This window comes from Leucoraja erinacea, chromosome 2 (genome assembly GCF_028641065.1).
Source record: "Leucoraja erinacea ecotype New England chromosome 2, Leri_hhj_1, whole genome shotgun sequence".
Lineage (NCBI taxonomy): Eukaryota > Metazoa > Chordata > Chondrichthyes > Rajiformes > Rajidae > Leucoraja > Leucoraja erinaceus.
Genome location: NC_073378.1, coordinates 38,190,034 through 38,216,928, shown reverse-complemented (window position 1 = coordinate 38,216,928; position 26,895 = coordinate 38,190,034). Strand labels below are relative to the sequence as shown.

At 42.7% G+C, this 26,895-nt stretch overlaps 1 protein-coding gene across 3 annotated transcripts in view; it reads left to right on the top strand.

The window, feature by feature from the left end:
* The window catches only part of elmo1 (engulfment and cell motility 1 (ced-12 homolog, C. elegans)), a 293,797-nt gene that overhangs the window by 202,342 nt on the left and 64,560 nt on the right, over positions 1 to 26,895 (top strand). For 2 of the 3 annotated variants that reach the window (XM_055655086.1, XM_055655094.1), the window contains one exon: positions 426 to 562. In XM_055655086.1, the coding sequence (XP_055511061.1) occupies positions 426 to 562 (137 nt within the window). Of the gene's footprint in view, positions 1 to 425; positions 563 to 22,541; positions 23,007 to 26,895 lie in introns of those variants that run through there. The other variant, XM_055655105.1, reaches the window with a different exon arrangement.

Here is a 26,895-nt window from a genome sequence, read left to right as displayed (position 1 = left end):
ATGTATTATTAGTATGTATTATTACTAATCGATGTATTATTAGAATGTATTATTACTAATTACTAATTTAGTTAGTATGTATTATTACCTCCATTTATTAACTATGGCGATAGATGTGGCCCGCTTTTCGCTCACAGACATGGGTCCTGACCCCTATGCAAAAAAGGTTGCCGACCGCTGCAGTAAACAATTAAGAATAAAACATAAAACATTAAGAATAAAACGTTATAGTTTAAACATGTGAGTGAAATAAAATACCAGAGCAAAAGGAGGCTACAGACTTTTGGTAGATCAGTATCAGAGCCCGATCAGTATCGCCTCTTTAATTCCCATCAATGCTCTTCCCTCCTTCATTCACTTTGCTTCAGCTTTTTTACCATCCCCTCCCCTTCACTAATGTCCGATTCCTCTGTCATACCCTGCAGCTAGTGACACCTGCAACGAATTCCACCCCATGTTTTTCACCCATGACCGATCGTTTGAGGAGTTTTTCTGCATCTGCATCCAGCTGCTGAATAAGACATGGAAAGAAATGCGAGCAACGTCAGAAGACTTCAACAAGGTCAGTGCTGCCACGCTGCTGGACTGTCAATACAAATGATGATTGCAGTTTCTGGTTCATCTCCTTTGCAGCAAAGAATGGTCTTGCAGTCACATATTGTGTCACATCATCAGTTTCTGACAGAAAAATTCTCGCCTTAACTTTGTTAAAATGGTGATTTTTTTATTTTGCTGTGAGGAACACAAATAATCCCAGCCTTTTAAATTTATTGAGTGTCTTGAAATATCTCTTCAGTTTCACATGTTGGAGTGATTTTGTTGCAACATGTGACTAGTTTGTGATGCTACGTTTGATAAACAACTCATTTTCCTGCAGGATTTTTTAATTTGATTTCAATGTATTGAACCAGTTTGCAGAGATTTACAAGCTTTTTAGTTTAAGGAAATAGCGCGGAAACAGGCCCTTCGGCCCACCAAGTCGGCACCGACCAGCGATCCCCGCTTACTAACACTATCCTACACCCACATTAGGGACAATTTACACTTAAACCTAGCCAATTAACCGACAAATCTGTATGCCTTTGGAGGGTGAAAGGAAACCAGAGCACCCGGAGAAAACCCACGTGGTCACGGGGAGAGCATACAAACTCCGTACAGACAACCCTCGTAGTCAGGATTGAAACCGGGTCTCCGAAGCTGTAGGGCAGCAACTCTACCACTGCACCACCGTGCTGCCCTCAGAAACATCCTTCAGCCTTTATTTCTGTGAAAACCTGTTACATGCAAGGCTGGCAAACTGTCTTGCCATTGTTCAAGCTGGGCAGGACTGCACATAAACTAGCAGTTATGTGGACAAGCGGTCCTCTCTGTTCTCTGGTGTATTAGGAGTCAGCGCGTGGTACATCCAGCAAGGAACGGACAGCTTTATTGGCTGTCTACTACAGGTTTATGAATTGCCAAACAGACTGAAAAGATGGAATGAATTTGACACAGATTTACTGAAGGGAGACACTGGGACTGGAACAGATTCACTAAAGATAGATTTCCCAAGAAGGAAGGGTAAATAACTAATCTTCCAAATGTTTTATCGCTGTTCGAATAGTTCGAATGTTCGGGAATACTGCTAGACATTGTAACTAATAGGTTGTGCTGATAAAAGTGCTCTAATTTATGAATGATAACTTGAGGAAAAACAACCATTTCAATCCAGCTGCGTTCATAAGCTGATGGGAGCAGAATTAGGCCATTCGGCCCATCAAGTCTACTCTACCATTCAATCATGGCTGATCTAGCTCTCCCTCCTAACCCCATTCCCCTGCCTTCTCCCCATAACCCTTGACACCCATACTATTCAAGAATCTATCTCTGCCTTAAAAATATCCATTGACTTGGCCTCCACAGCTTTCTGTGACAAGGAATTGCACAGATTCACCACCCACTGACTGAAGAAATCCCTCCTCATCTCCTTCTTAAAGCAACGTCCTTTAATTCTGAGGCTATACTAGACTCTCCCACTAGTGAAAAACATCCTCTCCACATCCACTCTATCCAAGCCTTTCACTATTCGGTAAGTGTCAATGAGGTTTCCCCTCATCCTTCTAAACTCCAGCGAATACAGGTCCAGTACTGTCAAACGCTCATCATGTGTTAACCCAGTTCCCCTGGCATTTTGTGTTTTCATAAGTGATAGGAGCAGAATTAGGCCATTCAGCCTATCATGTCATTCAATCATGGCTGATCTATATTTCCCTCTTAACCCCGTTCTCCTGCCTTCTCCCCATAACCCCTGCCACGGTACTAATAAAGAATCTATCTCTCTATGCCACAAAAATATTCATTGATTTGGCCACCGCAGCTCAAGATTCCAGCATCTGCAGTTTTTTTCTGCCTCCATAGACATGTGCTGGGGATGGCAACCAGGGTTTAACTCAGACTGATTGGGAGGAATCGCCAGAAATATGTCCCGAAACGTCACATAATCCTGAGATGCTGCGAATTCCCCTTATCCGTGGTGTCCCACTTTAAACAAAAGTTTTACATTTTAAAGAAAAGGCTTAATGCTTCCTTTCATATAATAGTTTGAAAATACCACAACACTATTAAAACAGTCAATCACAGATTCAAAGGCACACGGTGGTACAATGTGAAGCAGAAGTTAAATAATTGCAAGTTTTCTTTCCATTTTGACTGGAGTTCATTTAGCTAATTTACACAATTCATATGTTAAATCATTTGTACATAGCCCATCTGACACACTTCATTGTCAAGGTGCCACCTTTTCCTACTCCACCAAATAACACATTAGTCATGGTTAAGTGTTTTGAAAAACAGACTTGAATCCAATTGTCTGAAATATCATGTTTGTAACCCAGCTACAAACTGCAGCAGAACCAAAGAGCAAGGAAGGTATTAATGTCCAATATAATGTTTATGGGCAAATATTTCAGAGCAGCAGCAGTTTTTTTGTTGTTTTTCACTGTGGGGAACAACATGTTAACAAGTCCCCTACAGGGTGGGTAGACAGTGAGTGCACTTATATAAGGGTAAGCAGGTTTAAAAAAATGGTAGTTAATTTTCACATAATTCAATCCTAGAAACAGCAAAAGCGTAATTACGGTGTTCAGATTAGTTTATTGCCAGATACACCAGGGTGCACTGAAATTCCTTCTTCACGTGAAGCTCTCAGAGTAAACAGTATACACAGTGTAATAATAAATAAGCCAATAAATACAACAACAGGGTGCAAAGCAGCAGATAGTGCAAGATCGTAACACAATCCCCATAGTGCAATTAAGGTACTAAACAGAAATACTAACTGAGGTGGAGTTAAGGTTAACCTGTGATGAGCGTTTGTCGGCACTAGGCCTGTACTCGCCGGAGTTTAGAAGAATGAGGGGGGACCTCATTGAAATGTACAGAATAGCAACAGGCTTGGATAGAGTGGATGTTTCCACTAGTGCGAGAGTCTAAGACAAGGCAGAGATAGATAGATGTTTGATTAGTACAGGTGTCGGAGGTTAAGGGGAGAAGGCAGGAGGATGGGATTAGGAGGGAGAGATAGATCAGCCATGATTGAATGGTGGATTAGACTTGATGGACGAATGGCCTAATTATGCTGTCACATGAGAAGTAGAAAATATAAAGGGAACAACCCGAATGGCAGATCCTTGAGGATACTGGACTGCAGGAGATGGGTCACCAATTCCTTCTATCCAGAGATGCTGCCTACCCCAAAGCATTTTGTCATCACAAGGTTCTGGATCTCTTTCCTCCACCCCATCTCGTTGTTGTTGTGGATCTGGCCGTCTCACGTAGATAGGGTGGTAAGGAAAGCTTTTGTGTGCTGGCCTTTATAAATCAGAGCATTGAGCATAGAAGTTGGGATGTAATGTTAAAATTGTACAAGGCATTGGTGAGGCCAAATTATAGGAAAGATGTCAACAAAATAGAGAGAGTACTGTGGAGATTTACTAGAATGTTGCCTGGGTTTCAGCACCTAAGTTACAGAGAAAGGTTGAACAAGATAGGTCTTTATTCTTGGGAGAGCAGAAGGTTAAGGGGAACTTGGTAGAGGTCTTTAAAATTATGAGAGGGATAGACAGAGTTGACGTGGATACGTTTTTTTCCATTGAGAGTAGGGAAGATTCAAACAAGAGGACATGATTTGAGAATTAAGGGACAAATGATTAGGGGTAACATGAGGGGGGGACTTCTTTACTCAGAGAGTGGTAGCTGTGTGGAATGAGCTTCAAGTGGAAATGGTGGAGGCAGGTTCGATTTTATGATTTAAAAATAAATTGGATAGTTATATGGACGGGAAAGGAATGGAGGGTTATGGTCTGAGTGCAGGTAGATGGGACTAGGTGAGAGTAAGTATTCGGCACGGACTAAAAGGGCCAATATGGCCTGTTTCCGTGCTGTAATTATCATATGGTTATATGGGAAAGATAGATCGGATATGATTGAATGGCAGAGTAGACGATGGGCCAAATGGCCTCTTTCTGCTCCTATCAGTTATGAGCCTATGAGTCCTGCCAAACGCCAGTCTTGTGATTTTTTGCTGCTCTCCCTCAATACCAAGTATATTCCTTCTTAGATAAAGAGCCCAAAATTGTATGTATAATACTCACACCAAAATCCTGAATAATTGTAGCAAGACATCTTTACTTATGCACTCAAATCTGCCTGTCACTCCTGGTTGATTGCCCTTTCCTTTTCAATGGTATTTTTTACCATTGACAGGAACTTGATTGTACCTGTGTTGCTTGGGTGACAGATACTTATAGAACCAAAAGGAATGTGATTTAAAATGCCTCATCTAGTCTTTAATTCTTCCCATGCTTCATCTCGTTCTACCTCCTGCAGCCATGAAATCCTGTCACATTCTGCAGTGTTCCAAATCTCATTTCTAATTCCTGAGTTTTGCTAAACCTACCGGTGATGTCTATAGCCCTAAGCTCTGAGGGGGAAAAACATCTCTTCTGACTTCTATACAACACTCCTTATCATCTGTAATCCACTGTTCTGCTATCTGCTTGTTAGAATCAAAAAATTGCAGATGCCGTAAAAATCTGAAGTAATAACAAAAAATGCTTGAAACACCCAAGTGAGACAGATTCTGTGAAAGAGAAACAGGGTTAACATTTCAGGTTTGAGAGCATTTATTGGGAAGATTAATTCACTTTCTCTTTTCACACATGCTACCTGACCTGCTTAATGTTTCCTGCATATTCTCTTTTTTTTATTTCTGCCACCTACTTAATGGATTTTGGAGACAAGCTCAGCCTTGCATTGCACTTATAAAGCAGTTTAGGATATTTTATATGTGCCACATCATTTTAAGATGTGATTTTGATGCAGTGATTACAGCTAGCTGTTTGGTTGCTGATGCTTGGTTGATAATCTGCTCCCTGGAGCGGCATTAAATTAAAAGTACTGATCTTTGGGTCACATCAGGGAACTCAACTGGGAGAAAATATATTGAAGATTGAGCGAGGAATCAGTCGTACAATCACACATCAGTAAATATTCAGAAATAATGAGAAAAATTACTTGTTCCTGGTAAGTGTGTCACTGTACGTACCTTCACTTCACGCTGCTTCCGAAAAGCTGTCAACATAATCAAAGGACTCGTTCCACCCTGCTTATTCCTTCTTTTCCCTTCTCCCATCCGGCAGAAAGTATAAAAGCTTGAAAGCGCACAGCACCAGCCTCAGGAACAGCTTCCTCCCCACTGTTATCAGGCTTCTGAACGGTCCTTCCATAAGCTGGAGTAATGGTCGATACACCTCTACCCCATTGCGGACATTGGACTCTGTCTGTGGACCCGTTGCGCTACAATGCTGAGACTATGTTCTGAATTCTGTGGCTTTATCGTTGCTCTATCTATTGTACTTGAGTTTTAACTGATTGTATGGTATATCTGATCAGTTTGCCGGGCATGCAAAACAAAGCTTTTCATAGTGGGTGCTTTCAGTGAGACGCAGTAATATAGCCAAAATGAAAATGATATGCCCTTCATGACATTATACCTCTAAAGGGAGGACCTATGTACATAAGATACAGATAGACACAAAATGCTGGAGTAACTCAATGGGACAGGTAGCATCTCTGGAGGGAAGGAATGGGTACGTTTCATGTTGAGACCCTTCGTCAGTCTGAAGAAGGGTCTTGACCCGAAACGTCACCCATTCCTTCTCTCCAGAGATGCTGCCCGTCCTACTGAGTTACTCCAGCATTTTGTGTCTATCTTCGGTTTAAACCAGCATCTACAGTTCCTTCCTATACATAAGATATAGAAGCAGGTGAAGGTCATTTGACCATTAATTTAGATCAGGGCTGATTTCTTACCCGATGCTACTTCAAATAGCCCTTGCTTTCCCTCTCTATCCCCTCCCCCTTCCCAGTTCTCCCACCAGTCTTACTGTCTCCGACTACATTCTATCTTTGTCCTGCCCACTCCCCTCACATCAGTCTGAAGAAGGGTCTCGACCCAAAAGGCATCACCCATTCCTTCTCTACAGAGATGCTGCCTGTCCCGCTAAGTTACTCCAGCATTTTGTGGCTACTTTGGTAGAATCCATTTCGAGAGAACTAGAACAAAAATGCTGAAGCTTTAAAAGGCACTGGTCAGCCCTCATTTGAAGTACTGAGAGCAGTTTTGGGACCCTTATCTGAAGAGGGTTTAGTTTAGTTTATTGTCACGTGTACCGAGGTACAGTGAAAAGCTTTTGCTGCGTGCGTGCCATCCAGTCAGCAATGTGGCAAAGTGACACAGGGATGTGCTGGTGTCCAATTAAGGATTGCCTCTCCTTAATTGCCCTTGATCTGCGTGGTTTGCTCTGCCATTTTAGAGGGCATATAGGAGTCGGCCCTATTCTTTGGTCTGAAGTCGTATATTAGCCGGACTGGGTCAGGATGGCAGATCTTTACCAGATGAAATTTAATGATCATTTCCCAGTTTTGTGGTCATCGTTATCACTAATCATTTTGTTTTTTAATTCCTGCTTATTCAAGCAAATTTAAATTATTATTGTCACAGAGAAGAGCCTTTTGTTGCGTGGTAGCTAATCAACGAGAAGACTATAAATTATTACAATTAAGCCATCCTCAGTGTACAGATACAGGAGAAATGGAATATTATTTAGGACAAGAGAGAGTTCAGTAAAATCTGATTAAAGATATGTAGAAAGGAATTGCAAATGTTGGTATATACTGAAGATAGACATAAAATACTGGAGTAACTCAGCGGATCAGGTAGTGAAAAAGGATGGGTGATGTTTCAGGTCCGATTAAAGATGGTTCAATTGGCATGGTGGGATTTGGATTCAGATATCTAGATTACTAGTTGGTAATCTTAAACATTGTGCCATCACCATGCATAGATTTGCCATACTGGAGCAAGCTATTTGTCCCAATGAGGGACAAATTATTGTCAGGTTATGCCCGGTTATTGGCAGCATAATCATCTAAATTGAATATTGCCATGTTATGCTTTGCATTTGCCACTAATTGAGCCATGTGCTCTAATAGAAACATAGAAAATAAGTGCAGGAGTAGGCCGTTCGCCCTTCGAGCCTGCATCGTCATTCAATATGATCATGGCTGATCATCCAACTCAGTATCCTGTACCTGCCTCTTCTCCATACCCCCACAAGGGCCACATCTAACTCCCTCTTAAATATAGCCAATGAACTGGCCTCAACTACATTCTGTGGCAGAGAATTCCAGAGATTCACCACTCTCTGTAGGTATGTTACAAAACCTACCTGAATCGCCATTGGGAATCTGCCCTCAGCCATGTCGGCGATTTTGGCGCTGTTTGGAGGGGGCGGGTTTAAAACGCGATTTTTACTAGGCTGTACTAATCGCACATGTTCAGCCTAGTAAATCATTAACGAAAAATCGCTGCAAGACCCGGTCGCAAAAGGTATTATTAGTTTTATAGGCCTCGATAATATAGTTCTAATAGTTTTAAAATTACTGTTTAATTCCGCAATCTCTCGCAGCCCCAGGGTTTTATAAAGCAAACAATTAAAGGTATGTACCTTATTTTTACATTAAATGGGGCATATATATAACCCTATATATCAAATTATCTATAACGAATAGTTCATTTTGGGCTTTTTATATCCCACAGTATTTTTCTCGGCATTTGAGGGCACTAATCCAGCGCTATGTCAACATTCTAAACCAGCGCGCGTTCACATGAACCCACTAGAAAGCCGATTTAAATGGGCATTTATTTACAGCAATTGAACACTAAATTCCTTCCATTTGGCCTATAAATTAATGTAAATTAGATATAAAAATCATGTTATATTGTGAATTATTTGTGAATAATCTTTGGACACATAGGCTATTTAAAAATGTTAATCTTTCCTTAAGAAATGGGCGTTTGATTATCCAAGATCACAGCTTTTTTGTAATATCCATTGAAAATCAATAGGGAACAAGATGCTAATTTCAGAGTATGAAAATGGTCATAACTTTTTTAATACTTGAGATATGAAAGTGAATTTGGTGTCAAATTAAACTTATTGTTATGCTTTATCTGATGGGATAAATTGCAGACTTGATTTTTTAAATCTCAAAATTTTGTAACATTGCTACTCTCTGTGTGAAAAATGTTTTTCTCATCTCGGTCCTAAAAGATTTCCCCCTTATCCTTAAACTGTGACCCCTTGTTCTGGACTTCCCCAACATCGGGAACAATCTTCCTGCATCTAGCCTGTCCAACCCCTTAAGATGTAAAGATTTAAGCAAAACTTTTAAGCAACAGGCCCTCAGTGTCCTGTTCATGATCCAGAGGTGATTTTGTGCCTCTAATTTTTTTGACGGGAATTCCATTGTGTTTCCTGACTAATGTAATTTTGTGGACACTTTCCTAAGTACCTTTCTCTTTGAGCATAGTCAAGTGATATATTTGCTGGCTGACCAGCGTTATTTTTGCCAAAAGCTCAACTTGATCGTTCTGGCCATGAATCTGTCTCCGTGTGAGCCAAAATATTTTTGAGCTTATTTCCAGTGAAGTTCCTTTCACCCACTCCTAACAAATGGCCTGCAGTGTTGAATTGTGGAATGAGATGTCTTGGTAAATCATAATGGAGAAGGACTGGGTCATTCAAAAGAGACGGTGTCACATGTGGACTAAGAGTACCCCCACAATTGGCACAGTATTAATAATGTTAATGTGCATAAGAATCACAGCAACCAATTTGAAGTTCAATCCCACGTTGGGTGTTGGGATTATTTACAACTTCAGTCACTTTACAGCAATTTAAAATAAATGCATCCTGATTTTGGAGACTCGGCGTTTCCTTAGAGTTTAAAGCTGGAAAGAATGTTGACAACAGTTTGAGTTTAGTTTATTGTCACGTGTACGTACCGAAGTACAGTGAAAAGCTTTTGTTGCGTGGTAACCAGTCAGCAGAAAGACAGTACTTGATGACAATTGAGTCATTCACAGTGTACAGGTCAATGCGAAAGGAAATAACGTTTAGTGCAAGATAAAGCCAGTAAAATCCGATGAAAGATAGTCTGAGGGTCTCTGATGAGTTCTGTTAGAAAGTAGTTCAGGACTGCTCTCTAGTTGTAGTGGGATAGTTCAGTTGCCTGATAACAGCTGGGAAGAAACTGTCCCTGAATCTGGGGGTGTGTGTTTACAAGCTTCTGTACCTCTTGCCTGATGGGAGAGGGGAGAAGAGGGAGTGACTGACCAGGGTGAGACTGGTCCTTGATTTGTGTAATAAGTTCCAGACTTGAACCATCTTTTATCACAGGGCATTTCTGATTTCACTTCTGAATCCCTTCACTTCAGTTTTCAGATGACATGCCTTGTTTTGCTTCCCACCAAACAAAACATCATTCGCTAATATTCAGAGACCATTTGACAAATATAGAGGATCCGGCCTCATTGCTTACCTCCACATTAATATCTCTCCAATACTGATAAGTTCTTTGCTTGCAGGTGGCTCTTGACCATTTTAGACTTTAGAGAGATAGCATGGAAACAGGCCCTTCGGCCCACTGAGTCTGCGCCAACCACTAGCACTATCCGACACAATAGGGACAATTTACAATTTTTTTTACCAAAGCTAATTAACCTACAAACCTGTACATCTTTGGAGGAAACCGGAGTACCCGGTGAAAACCCACACAGTCACATGAAGAATGTACAAACTGCGTACATGCAGCACCTGTAGTCAGGATCGAACCTGGGTCTCTGCCACTGTAAAGCAGCAACTCTACCACTGCGCCACTGTGCCGCCCGTTTGTGTAGCGATTTCAGTTTAGATTGAGATAAATAGCAACAGGTGGGAGGCAGTTGAGGCAGGTACTATAACAACTTTTAAAAGTTATCAGTTATCAGTTTAGTTTATTGTCACGTATACCGAGGTTCTTTTGTTGCGAGCTATCCGATCAATAGAAAGACAATATAAATGATTACAATCGAGATATTTACAGTGTACAGATACAGGATGAGGGAATAACATTTAGTACAAGGTAAATCCAGCAAAATCCAATCAAAGATAGTCCATGGGTCACCAATGAGGTAGTTAGTAGTTCAGGACTGCTCTCTAGTTGTCTGGCACACGGATAAGAACGGTTCAGAGGGATATTGGCCAAATGTAGCTAAATGGGACAAGTGTAGATGGGGCATCTTGGCCTGTATGGGCAAGTTGGGCCAAAGGGCCTGTTTACGTGCTGTATGACTTTGTGAACAGGTGTAAGCTGTGTAATCATCCAAACCTGACCACTATTCAATGAAACAGTAGCTGATCTATGTCCCGACTCCATGTGCCTGCCTTCGTGGCCGACGTCATTTCATTCTGAAGAAGGGTCTTGACCCGAAACATCACCCAATCCTTCTCTCCAGGGATGCTGCCTGACCCACTGAGTTACTCCAGCATTATGTGTCTACCTTCGATTTAAACCAGCATCTGCAGTTCTTTTTTGCACATCACTCATCATTGACAGACTTGGAGATGTGGTTCTCCATTTCATTATCCAAGTTCCTTTTATGTTCCGTGAAGTAGTTGCAAGTCTAACATGGAGCCACATAGGACATATCTAGTCCCAAACTGCCAGATAAATTATGTGCCCATTACTCATACAGTGTCTTCTTGTTGCTTATTCAAGTTAATAATTTAACTTAGATTACGTAAGTATGACTTTGACTATCAAAACTCTGGGGGGTTTCATAGAGTTCTCTCTGGTAGTCCATCTAAATAATATCCATTAAAACTTCCTCTTAAAATACCTGTTCAGTTATTTAGATTGTAAAATGTATTTGTTGACATGGTTTATTTAAAGGTAATAGTTTTATTCAGTCATTTTATGAAGTTACAGAAGATATTTAGTTTCTTGCACTAACTTCTCCCAATGGGGCTTGTGACCTGGTATTTGCTATTTGTTATAAAAAGGAGAGCCCACTCACCATTAAATCCACAGTGTTTTGTCTAGTTTAGAGATACAGTGCGGAAACAGGCCCTTTGGTCCACCGAGTCCGTGCCGACCAGCGATCCCCGCACATTCACACTACCCCACACACACATGGGACAATTTTACATTTTACATCAAGCCAATTAACCTACAAACCTTTACGTCTTTGGAGTTTAGGTTTAGGTACCAAGGTTTGTTTTCCGTGCTATCCAATCAGATCAGATATACCATACCAAACAGAAACCAGTGTTTCTATGTTACAATCGCAACAGATTTACCATCCCCTGGCCTTCATTGGTCAGGGAATTCAGTATAGCTGTTGAGATGTATGTTATAGCTGCATAAGACCTTGATGTGGTCACTGTATTGTATTAAGTGTTGCTCCCCTGCTATAGGGAAGGGTGAGATGCCATTGAGTTGGAAAGGGTGCATAGATTTACACGGATGTTGCCACGACTCGAGAGCCTGAGCTTATCGGGAGAGATAAGGCAGGCTAGAACTTGATTCCTTCATTCCTTGGAGCGTAGAAAATGAGGGGAGAGAGATTCCTGAGGGGAGATCTCATAGAGGTGTACCAATTCATGAGCAGTTATAGATAGGGTGAATTCACTGCCTTTTTCCCCAGGGTAGAGGAATCAAGACCCAGAGGACATGGGTTTAATGTGAGACAGGAAAGATTTAATAGGAACCTGAAGGGCACATTTTTCACAGATGATTATGGGTAGACAGAACGATCCATCAGAAGAGGTGGTTGAGTCCAATAACAACATTTAAAATACATTTGGACAGATACATACATAGGAAAGGCCTATAAATAGGAAAGGGGCCAAACATGGCAAATAGATTTGATTTCATATTGATCATTTAGATTGCACTAATGGCACATTAATTAGTTTGTACTTGTTCAATGAGAGATTGATTGGCTTCTACTTAATCAATTGCAGCTGCTAATGGTTTTGTCATGTGATTCAATAGACAAAAACAAGATGTAGACATTTACGTTTTACTAGACCAAGTGTCACACGGGAGGCCTGGTCCCACAACGCAACCTGTTCCCCAACACAATATTCCTCCCTCTCCTCTCCCCTCCTCTCCTCTCCCCTCCCTCTCCTCTCCCTCTCCTCTCCTCTCCTCTCCCTCTCCCTCTCCCTCTCCCTCTCCCTCTCCTCTCCCTCCCTCCCTCCCTATCCTTTACTCTCCTCTCCCGCTCCTTGCCCCTACCCTCAGTCACTCCCTCCCTCCATAACCCCTCTTCTCTTCCTACCCCCCTCCTCCTCCTCCCCACTCTCCTTCCACACCTCCCCCAGTGCCCTCCTCTCCCTCTATCCCCCCCCTCCTACCACCCCTACTCCCCCCCCCCCCCCCATCTCTCTCTCGCCTATTCCCCCTCCTCCTCTCCCCTCCTTTCCCCTCTCTCCCTCCGTACCACCTCCTCTCCCTCAATCCCCCCCACTCTCCTTCCTCACCTCCCCAGGATCTCAAGGGTTCTGCTCCTCTCCCTCCTTGGGATCCCAAAGCTGCAGCAGCGCCGCCACCCACAGATCCAGCCCCAGCCTCAGCACCAAGGCCCCGGTTTTTTTTTCTTAAGTTCAAAATGTGAATAACTTGTAAACTATAACATCAATCTGAAATGAAACTTGATACACCAGACCACAGGACAATTGTCAGTAATATGGTCCAAAATGTGTAGCGCTATCGTGTACCATTTTGGCATAGTTCCGGAATCACATGGGCAGACATGCGCACACTCACACACACGCACGCCCACACACACACATAGAAACAAACAAGATGAGAGTTTTAGTAATATATATAGATATTTCTATCTAAAAAGTCTGCAACAACTAAATTTAATTTACAATGTACCAATGATTCCAATTTTAGGTAACTACAAAATCCTCTCGCTCTCTCTTCTTACCCCCGTTCCCCACCTAGACTCGTACCTATATCTCCTTCCCCTTCACCTACATTCGTTCCTCGAGCACAATTTGCAACTCCTCAATCCTAATGTCTCATATCTCTGGCCTTTGTCTACCATCTGCTTATCATATAACCCTCTTCATCTATATCCACCTATCACTTGTCAGGCTTGGTGCTCCTCTTTTAGAAACATAGCAAAATAGGTGCAGGAGTCATCCATTCAGCCCTTCGAGCCATTCAATGTGATCATGGCTGATCATCTAAAATCAGTACCCCATTCCTGCGTTTTCCCACATATCCCTTGATTTCTTTAGCCCAGAGCTAAATCTAACTCCTTCTTGAAAAGATCCAGTAAATTAGCCTCCACTGTTTTCCTGTGGCAGAGAATTCCACAGATTCACAACTCTGGGTGAAAAAGTTTTTCCTCATCTCAGTCCTAAATGGCTGGCCCCTAATTCTTAAACTGTGACCCACTCGTCCTGGACTCCCCCAACATTGGGAACATTTTTCCTGCATCTAGCCTGTCCAATCCTTTAAGAATTTTATATGTTTCTATAAGGGATTATAAAGATTTCCAGCTTTCTTCCCCACCCCACTACAATCAGTCTAAAGAAGACTCCCGACCCAAAACGTCACCTGCCCATGTTCTATAGAGATGCTGCCAGACTAGCTGAGTTACTCTTTGTTTTTTATTTGTAAACCAACATTGCCTTTTTTCCTTGTATCTACTTCACTAAAATGATGTTGCTGATTTACCTTGTGCTGTCAACAAACAGGGCTTTCTGAGAATCTCATGCATAATGTATTGGGCATGTAAAAATCCACATATTGTATATTAGACCAAATTTCCGAAAGATTTAAACAGTGCCAACATATTTATCTACTAATCATTACAAATCATTTCAAAAAATATATAGTACATAATTATTGAGTAATCCCTTTTCGCTACGAAGGAAACAAACTCCTTAATGGGCCCGTCTCACTTAGGTGATATTTTAGGCAACTACAGGCGACTAGTTCTTCGCCACATGTTCGCCGGTGGTCACCGGGAGTAGTCTCATCAGTCGCACAAAAAGTCGTAGTGTATTTCTGGTCGCCTCTAAATTTACAACAGTGGGTTTGATGCCAATGAGCGTAGCTTGACTTCTCCTGACGCAGGTTGTCACCAGGATGACGTAGGTAGACGCCAGTTTTTCAGCGACCTGGTACGACTATGACAGTCGCCGACACTTGCCAAGTGGAACAGGCCCATAAATTTAATACAGGAAAGAATTGAGTGCAAAAGGAGGACACACAGTTTATCCGAACAGTAGCAGCCGTTTGAGAGAGAGATCTCTTTAATTGGTTCCATGACTCAGCCCATTACTGGAGGCTCCACACATACAATGACTCGGTGGAAAGGTCTCGACCCGCAACGTCACCTATTCATTTTCTTCAGAAACGCTGCCTGACCCAGAGTTACTCCAGCATTCTGTGTCTATCTCCGGTGTAAACCAGCATTTGTAGTTCCTTTCTACACACACATACATTATTTGCAACTCCTCCTACCTTTATGTCCCAAATTCTTCCCAGGATCTGACAATGCTTCGTCTCCCCCAGTTTCATAAGTTATAGGAGTAGAATTAGGCCAGTCTTGCATCAAGTTCACTCCACCATTCAATCTTGGCTGATCTATCTTTCCCTCTTAACCTCATTTTCCTGCCTTCTCCCCATAACTCCTGACACCCTTACTAATCATGAATCTGTAAATCTGCGCCTTAAAAATATCTAATAATTTGGCCTCCACAGCCGACTACGGCAATGAATTCCACAGATTCACCATCCTCTGACTAAAGAAATTCCTCCTCACCTCCTTTCTAAAGGTATGTCCTTTTATTCCGATGCCTAGTAGACTCTCCCACTATTAGAAACATCCTCTCCAGGCCTTTCACTTTTCAGTAAGTTTCACTGAGGTACCCCCTCATCCTTCTAAACTCCAGCTAGTGCAGACCCAGTGCCGACAAACAGTCATCATATACAAAATTGGAACTTCGCCAATATCCTCCGAGTGTTTCCCAAACAAACCGAATGACTACTTTAGTTTGTTATTGTTACGTGTACCGAGGTGCAGCGAGAAGCTTATGTATGCATGTTATCCAGTCATAGAAAATAAGTACATGATTACAATCAAACTGTCCACAGTGCACAGACAAAGGGTAAAGAGATAACGTCATTTCTCTTTGGCTAATATGGAAGTAATAATTTTTTTAATGATCCAGTTGGAACTGCAGATGCTGGTTTACAAAAGAAAAGACACAAAGTGATGGACTAACTCAGCGGGTCGGAGAGCATCCCTGGAGGTCTTGGATAGGTGATGTTTTTGGTTGGGACCCGTCTTCTGACTAATCAGACAGACCTATGCACAATCAATCTAAAGAAGGGTCCAGAAATGCTGTCTGAAACCATATGGAATTACTTTAACTAATTTCAAGAATAATTTCAAGAAAACATTGTTTGATCACAATCTTATAGTTTCAACTTCCAAGGTATTTTTCTACTGGAAAAAAAAAAACAGTTTATCATCACCCAAAGAAAAGAATCCATTAAAATATAATGTCAAGTATTTTCAGATAGAAGAAATACTCCTGTTTTCAAATGGACTTCAGCAACATGAGGTTACTTCTGTGGGACAGCATGGACTGGGAAGGAACAGCTGGTTGGGCAGGTCCTGTTTGAGGCATGATGGAGGAGAGCACAAAATTATTGCTCATGATTTCCACTCTTAGCAGCCTGTCCATCTGTGGAATCATCACATCTGATAGCCTACCATCTGGCAGGTGAGTTAAAGAGGCCATGAGTCATAAAGTGCATGCTGCTGAGCAAAGAACAAGCTACAGCGAATGTAAAATGATAAAAGGACCTATTACTCACCCATTGAATGGCATTGATTAAAAACCCTACATAAAGTGGATGTGGAGAGGATGTTCCCAGTAGTGGGAGAGTCTAGGGAGGGCCAGAGGGCACAGCCTCAGAATAAAAGGACATACCCTCAGACTGGAGATGACGAGGAATTGTCTATTGAGAGAGGTGTCTATCTGAGGAGGAATTTATTTAGGGAAGAACTGCAGATGCTGGTTTAAATCGAAGATAGACACAAGATAGATACAGCAGGCAGGAAAGAAAGCGAATGGCATGTTGGCCTTCATAACAGGAGGAGTTGAGTATAGGAGCAAAGAAGTCCTTCTGCAGTTGTACAGGGCCCTAGTGAGACCACACCTGGAGTATTGTGTGCAGTTTTGGTCCCCTAATATGAGGAAGGACATTCTTGCTATTGAGGGAGTGCAGCATAAGTTAGTTCCCGGGATGGCGGGACTGTCATATGCTGAGAGAAAGGAGCAGCTGGGCTTGTATACTCTGTAATTTAGAAGGATGAGAGGGTATCTTATTGAAACATATAAGATTATTAAGGGTTTGGACACGCTAGAGGCAGGAAACATGTTCCCGATGTTGGGGGAGTCCAGAACCAGGGTCACAGTTTAAGAATAAGGGGTAAGCCATTTAGAACGGAGATGAGGAAACACTTTTTCACACAGAGAGTTGTGAGTCTGTGGAATTCTCTGTCTCAGCGGAGGCCGGTTCTCTGGATACTTTCAAGAGAGAGTTAGATAGGGCTCTTAAAGATAGCGGAGTCAGTGAATATGGGGAGGGCAGGAACGGGGTACTGATTGGGGATGATCAGCCATGATCACATTGAATGATGGTACTGGCTGGAAGTGCCGAATGGCCTACTCCTGCATCCTATAACTCAACGGGATAGGCAACATCTCTAGAGACAAGGAATGGGTGACGTTTTGGGTTGAGTCTGAAGAAGGGTCTCGACCTGAAACGTCACCCATTCCTTCTCTCCAGAGATGTAGCCTATTTCCTTCGCTCCATAGATGCTGCTGCACCCGCTGAGTTTCTCCAGCATTTTTGTGTACCTTCGATTTTCCAGCATCTGCAGTTCCTTCTTAAACATGTTGCCTGTCCCGCTGAGTTACTCCAGCATTTTGTGTCTATGAGGAATTTATTTAGTTTAGTTTAGAGATGCAGCACGGAAACAGGCCCTTCAATCCACCGAGTCCATGCGGACCAGCATTATCTTACTCACGCAATTTTACAATTATGCCAAGCCAATTCGTCTCTACAAACCTGTATGTCTTTGAGAAGTGAGAGGAAACTGGAGCACCCAGAGAAAACTCATGCGGTCACGGGGAGAATGTACAAACTCCGTAGGGACAACACCGCTAGTCAGGATCGAACCCGGGTCTCTGGCGCTGTGAGGCAGCAACTCAACAGTGTACCGCCCTAATGTGGAAGAAGAGTAAATTTTGGTAGAGGTGGAGGAGTGAACCAGATCAACCCGAAGTGAAAGCCTGCCCAGTCTGCAAATTGTGGAGGTGATCAGTGAATGTAGAGATATTGGAAGGGGGAGGTAGGCACAAGGGAAATGTTCTCCTGATTCTGGGAAGAGAGGGAAAGACGTTTTTGCTTCATTTTTTTGCACAGTCTTCTTTTCATTTAGAATTTTGTGTATGATTTGTTTTTTTTGTGTGTGTGCCTGTGTCTGTGTGCCTGTGATGATATGCAAAGCAAGATATTTCATTGTATCTGCCGTTCACCGTGCTCATTCATATGACAATAAACTTGAACTTGAGCAGAGGTGCTAAAAATAAAACACAAACGAAAATCATTGGTGTAGGAAAATTCTTGGTTGTAGAGAAATATAACGAGCGCCAGTGTAAGCTGTCACATAAACGTAATGGCATTCCCAGATAGTTTGCTGCAAAGATCCTCTAGCAAGCAAGATAGTGCACCCCTGCTAAAACCAATGGGCTGACGTGTAGTACGCTACAGAGCGGAACGTCAGCCTTTTCGTCGGCCATTTCAGTAAACCCGACCCAACCCGACTTTGGAAATCCCTCTCGCAGTTAATCAGCGTTGCGGGGGAACAGTTTGTGTGTGTGTGATATAGTGTTAGATACATAATTCATAATTCTGTTAATTCATAATTCTGCTATTTTTGTTAATGATTATTAATATGTCAATAAATTATAATTCTGTTAATTATCTTTTTAATGTTTTTTAAATTTTTCTTCTTTTCAGTTTTTTTTTAATTTTTAATGGCTCATGTGCTGTGTTTGAGTTGATGTTTGTATTAAACTTGCACTAGGATCTTTGGATCAAAGATCCTATAGCAAGTTATAGTATCTTGCTATAGGATCTTTGCTTTGGATAGGAGTGTGGAGACAGAAGCCAGTTACGGAAATGGGGCTGAAGAGTACCCATGAATCTGCCTATGACCCTACTACGTATTTTTCGTCGAGTGGGCTATCTTGCTCGCTATAGGATCTTTGGTTTGCTGCTTGCTGCCATTTTTAGGGTTTATTGTTACTTATGCCAAAGAAATCTGCTGACAGTTTAGAGCAGCATTCACCAGCCCGTTAAGTCTGAGCTTTAGTGTCACAGGAGCTAATGGTTTCCATAGTGAAAAGAGCAGTTGGTGTTAAATAAGAAACAATGCTCTCCATTTTTAGAATGTGCAAATGGGGTGTAATCAATTGTGGTGGAATTCGGGGAAGCTGCGAGGAATTACCTAAACACCTTTACTCGAGATGATGTGAAAACACGGAGAAGTGAGACGAGGCACTTTCAATCAGGTGTTGCACAGACCTTTAATTGACACAAACCAGTTTGTGGAGGAAGATGCTTTTTGAACTGGATTGAAAGATACAGCACGGAAACAGGTCCTTCAACCCACCAAGTTAACGGCGGCCAGTGATCACCCTTATTCAATGTGGGCAGCACAGTGGCGCAGCGGTAGAGTTACAGCGCCAGAGACCCGGGTTCGGTCCTGACTATGCGCTCAATCTGTATGGAGTTTGCACGTTCTCCCTGTGACCGCGTGGGTTTGCTCCGGTTTCTTCCCACACTCCAAACATGTGCAGGTTTCTAGGTTAAAAGGCCTATGTAAAAATTTCCCCTTGTGTGTAGTGTACAGGTGATTGTTGGTTGGCGTGGACCCAGCGGGCTGAAGTGTCTGTTTCCACGCTGAATCTCCAAACTAAACTAACCTAATAGTCCTTTGTTATCCCCTTTTCGCCTCCACTCCCAACACACTGGGAGCAATTTACAGTGGCCAGTTAATTGACAAACCCACATGACTAGATCTCCCGGAGGAAACCCATGCGGCCACAGAGAGCACGTGCAAACTTCACACTCCCAAAGGTCAGGGTAGAACCCAGCACTCTGACACAGTGAGGTCGCAGTTGTACCACTTGCGCCACTGTGCCACCCCAGATTTTGATATTTGTATTCTGTGCTCGCAGAGATTGCTCTTCCTTAATGCAAGATCCTCGTGAAAACATGACACTAAAAGGTATCAAATCACAAACAATTAAGGTTCAAATCCACTGCTTGTTTGTTCATTTCCCCAAGGATCTAATTATTGTTTAGAGAGGTTACAGGATTTCCTCTCGCTGATGTTTGACAACTACTCTGATTTAACTATTTTATTCGTTTAGTATGTTGAAATTTAAAGGCAGATAAGCCATTATATGGATATTTATCGTGTGAAAGACCAAATAATGTGCAGCCAAGTAGCTCATCCTTGCTTTATTATCAATTTGGTGGTTCAGCTACAAATTTTAATTTTGTGACTAAATTACCCCTGTATCAAAAATACAGAGAGAGACATATGGAACTATAGATGCTTGGAATCTTATATCAAAGTGCTGGAGTAAATCAGCAGGTCAGGCAGCATCTCTGGAGAACACGGACAGCTGACATTTCAGGTCAACTACAAGGCATTTGATGCAGTTAGTATTCCTTGGTATCCCTTTCACTGCCTCTCACACTAATGATCTGTTTAATTTAAACTGTGCCTTCAAGTCTCTGTATATTCCACTTATCATTGGGGAATCTGGAGTGTGCCAAACTGCAGCATGGAGATAATCGAGGAACAATACAAGGATTATGAATTGGTTAAAGTAGAAGCACAATACCTCGCTGCAAAAAGTGCCAAATAATGTTTTGAATTGAATTAGCAGAGCGGAAGGATTCACATTGAAAGTTATTATACTGTTGCTACGTCGGGTGAAAGAAGACATTCTGTATTTCTGATCGTCACCCAGTCACGTAGCTTTTGTGAGAGTACAGAGGTGGACTCTCCAGAAAAAGAGAGTGATTTGAATTGATGTAGCATCTTTCTCCATTAAAGATGCCCCAAAGTATTTTAACACTTCAAAAGTATCTCATTAAATGCAGTGCTGGAATGTTCATTTTCCCACCACCCCAATCCACAAACAACAATGAAATATATGAAGATAGAAACATAGAAACAAAAAGCAGGAGTAGGAGTCGAACTCATATGCATGGGACAGTATCCCGTACCTGCAGCAGGGACTTAAATACAAAGAGTGGTGGAGTTGTATGGAAGGAGCCTGTGACCCCTTGTCCTGGGAGACAGGGTCCAACCCCTAATTTTGTAAGTTTCTATAAGATCCCCTCTCAATCTTTAGAGAAACAGTCTTTAGAGAGATGACATGGATCAGTCTGGGACCAAGTTTAGATATCCCTCTATAGACACAAAAAGCTGGATAAGAACTCCACTGCTGCTCTTCCAGTTTAGATATCAACCAGATAAGAACTCCACTGCTGCTCTTCCAGATGATATCCTGGGATGCATGCATTCATCTTTAGAGTCTGACCAAGCCTAAATGTAACATCTCATTGGACAGAGTTACTCACTTCTATCACTGCAATGTACACTCATGACTGCATGGGGGGGGGGGGGGGGGGGGGGTCTTTATGTTGGAATAGGCTGACCCTTTCAGAATGCAAGGCAATATTTTGCCTCCCCTCAATGTGTACACCCTTGAGCTTGAGTGGGTGGAGAGAACAGTGTCCACTTCAGTCAAGAATGCTTGTAGAAACAAGGGCCTGACCCGAAACGACACCTGTCCATGTTCTCCGGAGATGCTGCCTGACCCACTGTGGTGCTCCAGCACTTTGTGTCCTCCAGTCAAGAGTGTTTAATTGTCATATGTACCAAAAATGGAACAATGACATTCTTACTTGCAGCAGCATAACAGATCTCTAATTGATTAGTACGGGTGTCAGAGGTTATGGGGATAAAGCAGGAGAATGGGGTTAGGGGGGAGAGATAGATCAGCCATAGAAATTAGGTGCAGGAGTAGGCCATTCGGCCCTTCGAGTAGGCTTGATGGGCCCAATGGCCTAATGCTACTCCTATTACTTATGATCTTTATGTAATTACAGATAACACAATAAACAAAAGAAAGTTCAATAACATTTAAAGAAAACCTAATGTTAGTGCAAACAGAAGCTTGTGATCTCTAGTGCAACCAAGGCAGGTTGTAGTTTATTTGGTGTCTGTAATGTTCAAGAGCAGAATGCACCTCCAGCCTATTGTTCAGAAGCTGGCATTCAAAAACTAAGCCCATGTCATTCTCAATCCTTCTGGGAGTAAGGTATAAGTACTTGAATAAATTACAGATGACATATCTTCCCTCATTGCAACTTTCATCGAATAGTTAATAAGGCAGCGTGAACGGCAACATTTCCAAACCATCAATATAATCCTCGTGACGGCAATTAAATTTATTGCCCATTAATCTCGATGTGACGTTATGATGCTTGAAAAATCAGCTGCAAAAAAAAATGCCGCGTTTTATAACGGGGGGGGGGTCTCGACTTGCTTTATAGGCAAAGTAAAATTTTACAGGTAATCTGATTTCTCAATTGAACTATTTGTTATATTAAGCAATTTCCAGTTCTTTGCTTGTTTTTTTTTTTGCTGCGGGGAACTTGGACTGAGGGTAAAAATAGAAGAACGTAATAGTCCAGCCGGCGGTTGGAAGAAAGATTCTGTCGGCCCGTAGGTTAAAATTAAGGAACAAGTATAAAAGGATGGGCCGGTGCCTCTAATGAAGCTGACAGCAGCTGTTCACAACAGATCTTGACTTGCTACCGGAGTCTGTTTCCATGGTAATGGGAAATGGTAATTACTGAACCTAGGCTCTTTTTCTCCCTGCACTCCATGACATATTGGTGATTGTAATGAATTTGATCTCTCTCTCACTCTCCCTCTCTGTCGCTGTTGCATTGTCCTGCCCCTATATCTCCTGCCTGACAGGCTGCGAGACGTGAGACCGGGCTGTTAGTGCGTGCATGATGCTCGGAGCACCGAGGGAAGCTGGAGGAGTGGGCAGGACATCCTCTCGACATCTTTAGCCACCTCCCGCGATTGGAAGTTAGCGTGGCGACACTGGCCTATCCGCACACCGGCAGGTAGAGGTTATTCTATAAACACATGCAACCCCACTCACTCCCCCTCAGACTTGGAGCTTTGCCGCTTGAAATTGATTCCAGCTCGACTGCCTTGGACGGACTGAAAGTGTTTTCTTTTAAAGCATTCTGCATCGCAAGAGCTCCGTGGAGAGGCTGTCTGCTCATAGCGTGCGCCGGTAGTCTTGGAGAAAGATAGTTTCTTCTCCGCCAGCCGCCCATCTCTCCAACCCCCGCCCCACACCCTTCCCTGTTCCTTCAGAGCTCCGTAAATAAAGATTTGCAGCCTGCCACTATGGACCAGCAGCATATGTGTGAGTAGTTGTTACCTTCTCTGCACAGAATTGGAGCTATTCCTTGTATGCAGAAGGGTTTTTTTTTAATTGATTTGCATGTTATGTCTCTGTTTGTATAACCTGGCATAAGTAGAACTGTTGCTTTGAGATTTTCAGGTTTCTCAGCTTTCCTTTTTTTCCTCTCTCTCTTTTTCTCTCTGTTGTGGGATCCTAATTTTCCCATCGGATTTATCCCCATGTGCATATTAGCTTACAGGGATAACCAGCAGATTTTTGAACTGCATTGATAATAATCGTCACTTCACAGTTCTACTGCTCGCAATGCCCAGTGTCTAGAGAAAGTCGTGTTAATAGTTCATTAAGTGTGCAATAATATTTTATTAACTGTTAGTAATATTGCCAAATCCATGGTGGGAAGCGATTCCAAGAATAAAATGTTAACAATCACTGTTATCAACTGAAATGTAAAGCTATATTTGTTTTGCTGTAGAGACTTCATCATCTGAGATATCCACCCATAAAAATAACATTTAACTTTGTATTTGGGAATCCAGTTTGGAAGAGAATGTGAATAAGTAGCTTTAATGGTGGTTAATTTTTGGCTCACTTTCATTGAATTCTCTGAAGTAACTTTGAGCTGTTTGCAGATTCATATTGGGGTGACCCAGACAATTCTTTATCGGCAAAAGATAGACGCAAAAAGCTGGAGTAACTCAGCGGGTCAGGCAGCATCTCTGGAGAAAAGGAATGAGTGACATTTCGGGTTGAGACTCATCCAAACTTCGCAAATCCTTCGATTTTGTCAGTTGAGAAAGACCTCCCATCTTGCATCTGCTACGAGATAACATCCGAAAGATCTCGACCCGATACGTCACCTGTTCCTTTTCTCCAGTGATGCTGCCTGACCCGCAGCGTTACCCCAGCTTTTTGCCTCTATCGTTGGTTTAAACTAGCATCTGCAGTTCCTTCCCGCATAAATGCTATCACGGCAGAATTCCTTTAAATTGGATGTGAACTGTGCTTAAAATTGATTAATATGAGATGTGTCAACAGCTGTAGCTCAGGCGGTTCTGGGTCCCATTGAGGTAGCTGGCACGGAGGAGAAATAGGGGGTAAGAATAGGACTGTGAAACTGATGTTGTGGTTTGACAAGTGTGAGAAATCACGAAATGACGGGAAGGATATAGCACAAGACACAGCAAAAAATATAAAGCAGTGAATCAGGGGCCCCCGAATTAGGGACATTTCACAGTCGTTAGTCCCTCCTTCATGACAGGATGGAAAGGGATGGGGTGGGCTAATATATTATGGGCGACTTGGAGGGCGGCACAATGGCGCAGTGGCACAGTGGCAGAGCTGATGCCTTACATCGCCACAGACCTGGGTTCGATCCTGGCTACGGGTGCTGTCTGTATGTTCTCCCCGCGACCGCATGGGATTTCCCCGGGTGCCCCGATTTCCTCCCACGCTCCAAAGACATACAGGTTTGTAGGTTAATCGGCTTCTGTAAATTGTAAGATGTCCCAAGTGTGTGTGTGCTAGTGTACGTGGTGATGGCAGGGTCTGCACGGACTCCGTGGCCCAAAGGGCATCTCTAAAGTCTAAAGACTTCACCCCAAGCTTCAGACACTTCAACATAGGAATTCTTCGGTGATCCCTTATTTGTACAAATCAGAACAGCACCTTGGAGAAGGCAAGATACAATTGAAAAAGTGACTGAAAAAGTATCGGTTGTGATTTTCAATAAAGTGTTACACCTGCTCCAAAAGTTGCAAACCATAAACTGCTCCTTTGCGAGGATCAGCACTCAATATTGTTCCTTTTCATTTAAATAACTTTACCACCCAGTCCCCTTTTCCTGTGGGACTGTAATGCTATCAAACATTTGCTAGTTCTCTGAGCCGTCTGGCCATCTTACCACTTTGCTGAAGAAACATTATTCGTTGAAACTTAGATGTGTCATTTAACTTGTGTCGTCTCTGAATACATTATGTAAATCTAGTTTAAAATAATTTTGTGGAGTTTTTTTGTATTGCTTTGTTGAGGAGAAATCTTTAGGCTAGGGATATTTAACCACAGTGCCTGACTGATGAAAAACTGGAAGGTAGACACAAAATGCTGGAGTAACTCAGCGGGTGAGGCAGCATCTCTGGAGAGAAGGAATGGGCGACTTTTCGGGTCGAGACCCTTCTTCAGACTGATGTTAGGGGAGGGGGTGGGACAAAGATAGAATGTAGTCGGAGACAGAAAGACTGGTGGGAGAACTGGGAAGGGAGAGAGAAAGCAAGGGCTATCTGAATTTAGTGAAGTCAATGTTCATACCGCTGGGGTGTAAGCTACCCAAGCGAAATATGAATCCTTCCAATTTGCACTGGGCCTCACTGACAGTGGAGGAGGCCCACGACAGAAAGGTTAGATTGGGAATGGGAGAGGAGGTTGAAGTGCTGAGCCACCGGGAGATCAAGTAGTTTAAGATGGACTGCGTCTTAAACCAGCATCTGCAGTTCTTTCTTACACATGATGAAAAACTGGGATGGGAATATGCAGACAGATCCCAGTTGCCATTTCTCAGTGAGAGCAGCGACCTGAATCTTTGATTGTAGTCAGATCCCGCTGGTGTAATCAAACTCTGATTGCTGGATCAATGGGGGTTAAAGCACACGGCATTGGGGGTTGAGTATTGATGTGGATAGAGAACTGGCTGGCAAACAGGAAGCAAAGAGTAGGAGTAAACGGGTCCTTTTCACAATGGCGGGCAGTGACTAGTGGGGTACCACAAGGCTCAGTGCTGGGACCCCGGCTATTTACAATATATATTAATGATCTGGATGAGGGAATTGAATGCAACATCTCCAAGTTTGCGGATGACACCAAGCTGGGGGGCCAGTGTTAGCTGTGAGGAGGATGCTAGGAGACTGCAAGGTGACTTGGATAGGCTGGGTGAGTGGGCAAATGTTTGGCAGATGCAGTATAATGTGGATAAATGTGAGGTTATCCACTTTGGTGGCAAAAACAGGAAAGCAGACTATTATCTACATGGTGGCCGATTAGGAAAAGGGGAGATGTAGCGAGACCTGGGTGTCATGGTACACCAGTCATTGAAAGTAGGCATGCAGGTGCAGCAGGTAGTGAAGAAAGCGAATGGTATGTTAGCTTTCATAGCAAAAGGATTTGAGTATAGGAGCAGGGAGGTTCTACTGCAGTTGTACAGGGTCTTGGTGAGACCACACCTGGAGTATTGCGTACAGTTTTGGTCTCCAAATCTGAGGAAGGACATTATTGCCATAGAGGGAGTGCAGAGAAGGTTCACCAGACTGATTCCTGGGATGTCAGGACTGTCTTATGAAGAAAGACTGGATAGACTTGGTTTATACTCTCTAGAATTTAGGAGATTGAGAGGGGATCTTATAGAAACTTACAAAATTCTTAAGGGGTTGGACAGGCTAGATGCAGGAAGATTGTTCCCGACGTGTGGGGAAGTCCAGGACAAGGGGTCACAGCTTAAGGATAAGGGGGAAATCCTTTAAAACCGAGATGAGAAAAAACTTTTTTCACACAGAGAGTGGTGAATCTCTGGAACTCTCTGCCACAGAGGGTAGTTGAGGCCAGTTCATTGGCTATATTTAAGAGGGAGTTAGATGTGGCCCTTGTGGCTAAGGGGATCAGAGGGTATGGAGAGAAGGCAGGTACGGGATACTGAGGTGGATGATCAGCCATGATCATATTAAATGGCGGTGCAGGCTCGAAGGGCCGAATGGCCTACTCCTGCACCTAATTTCTATGTTTCTATGTTTCTATGTAAGTTGAGAATGAATTAAAGGCAGGAAAACCGACAAAACTCCTTCAAAGGAGAATTGAAACATAATTTTTTGAGATATCGTCCACTTTTATATACTTGCAAACACAT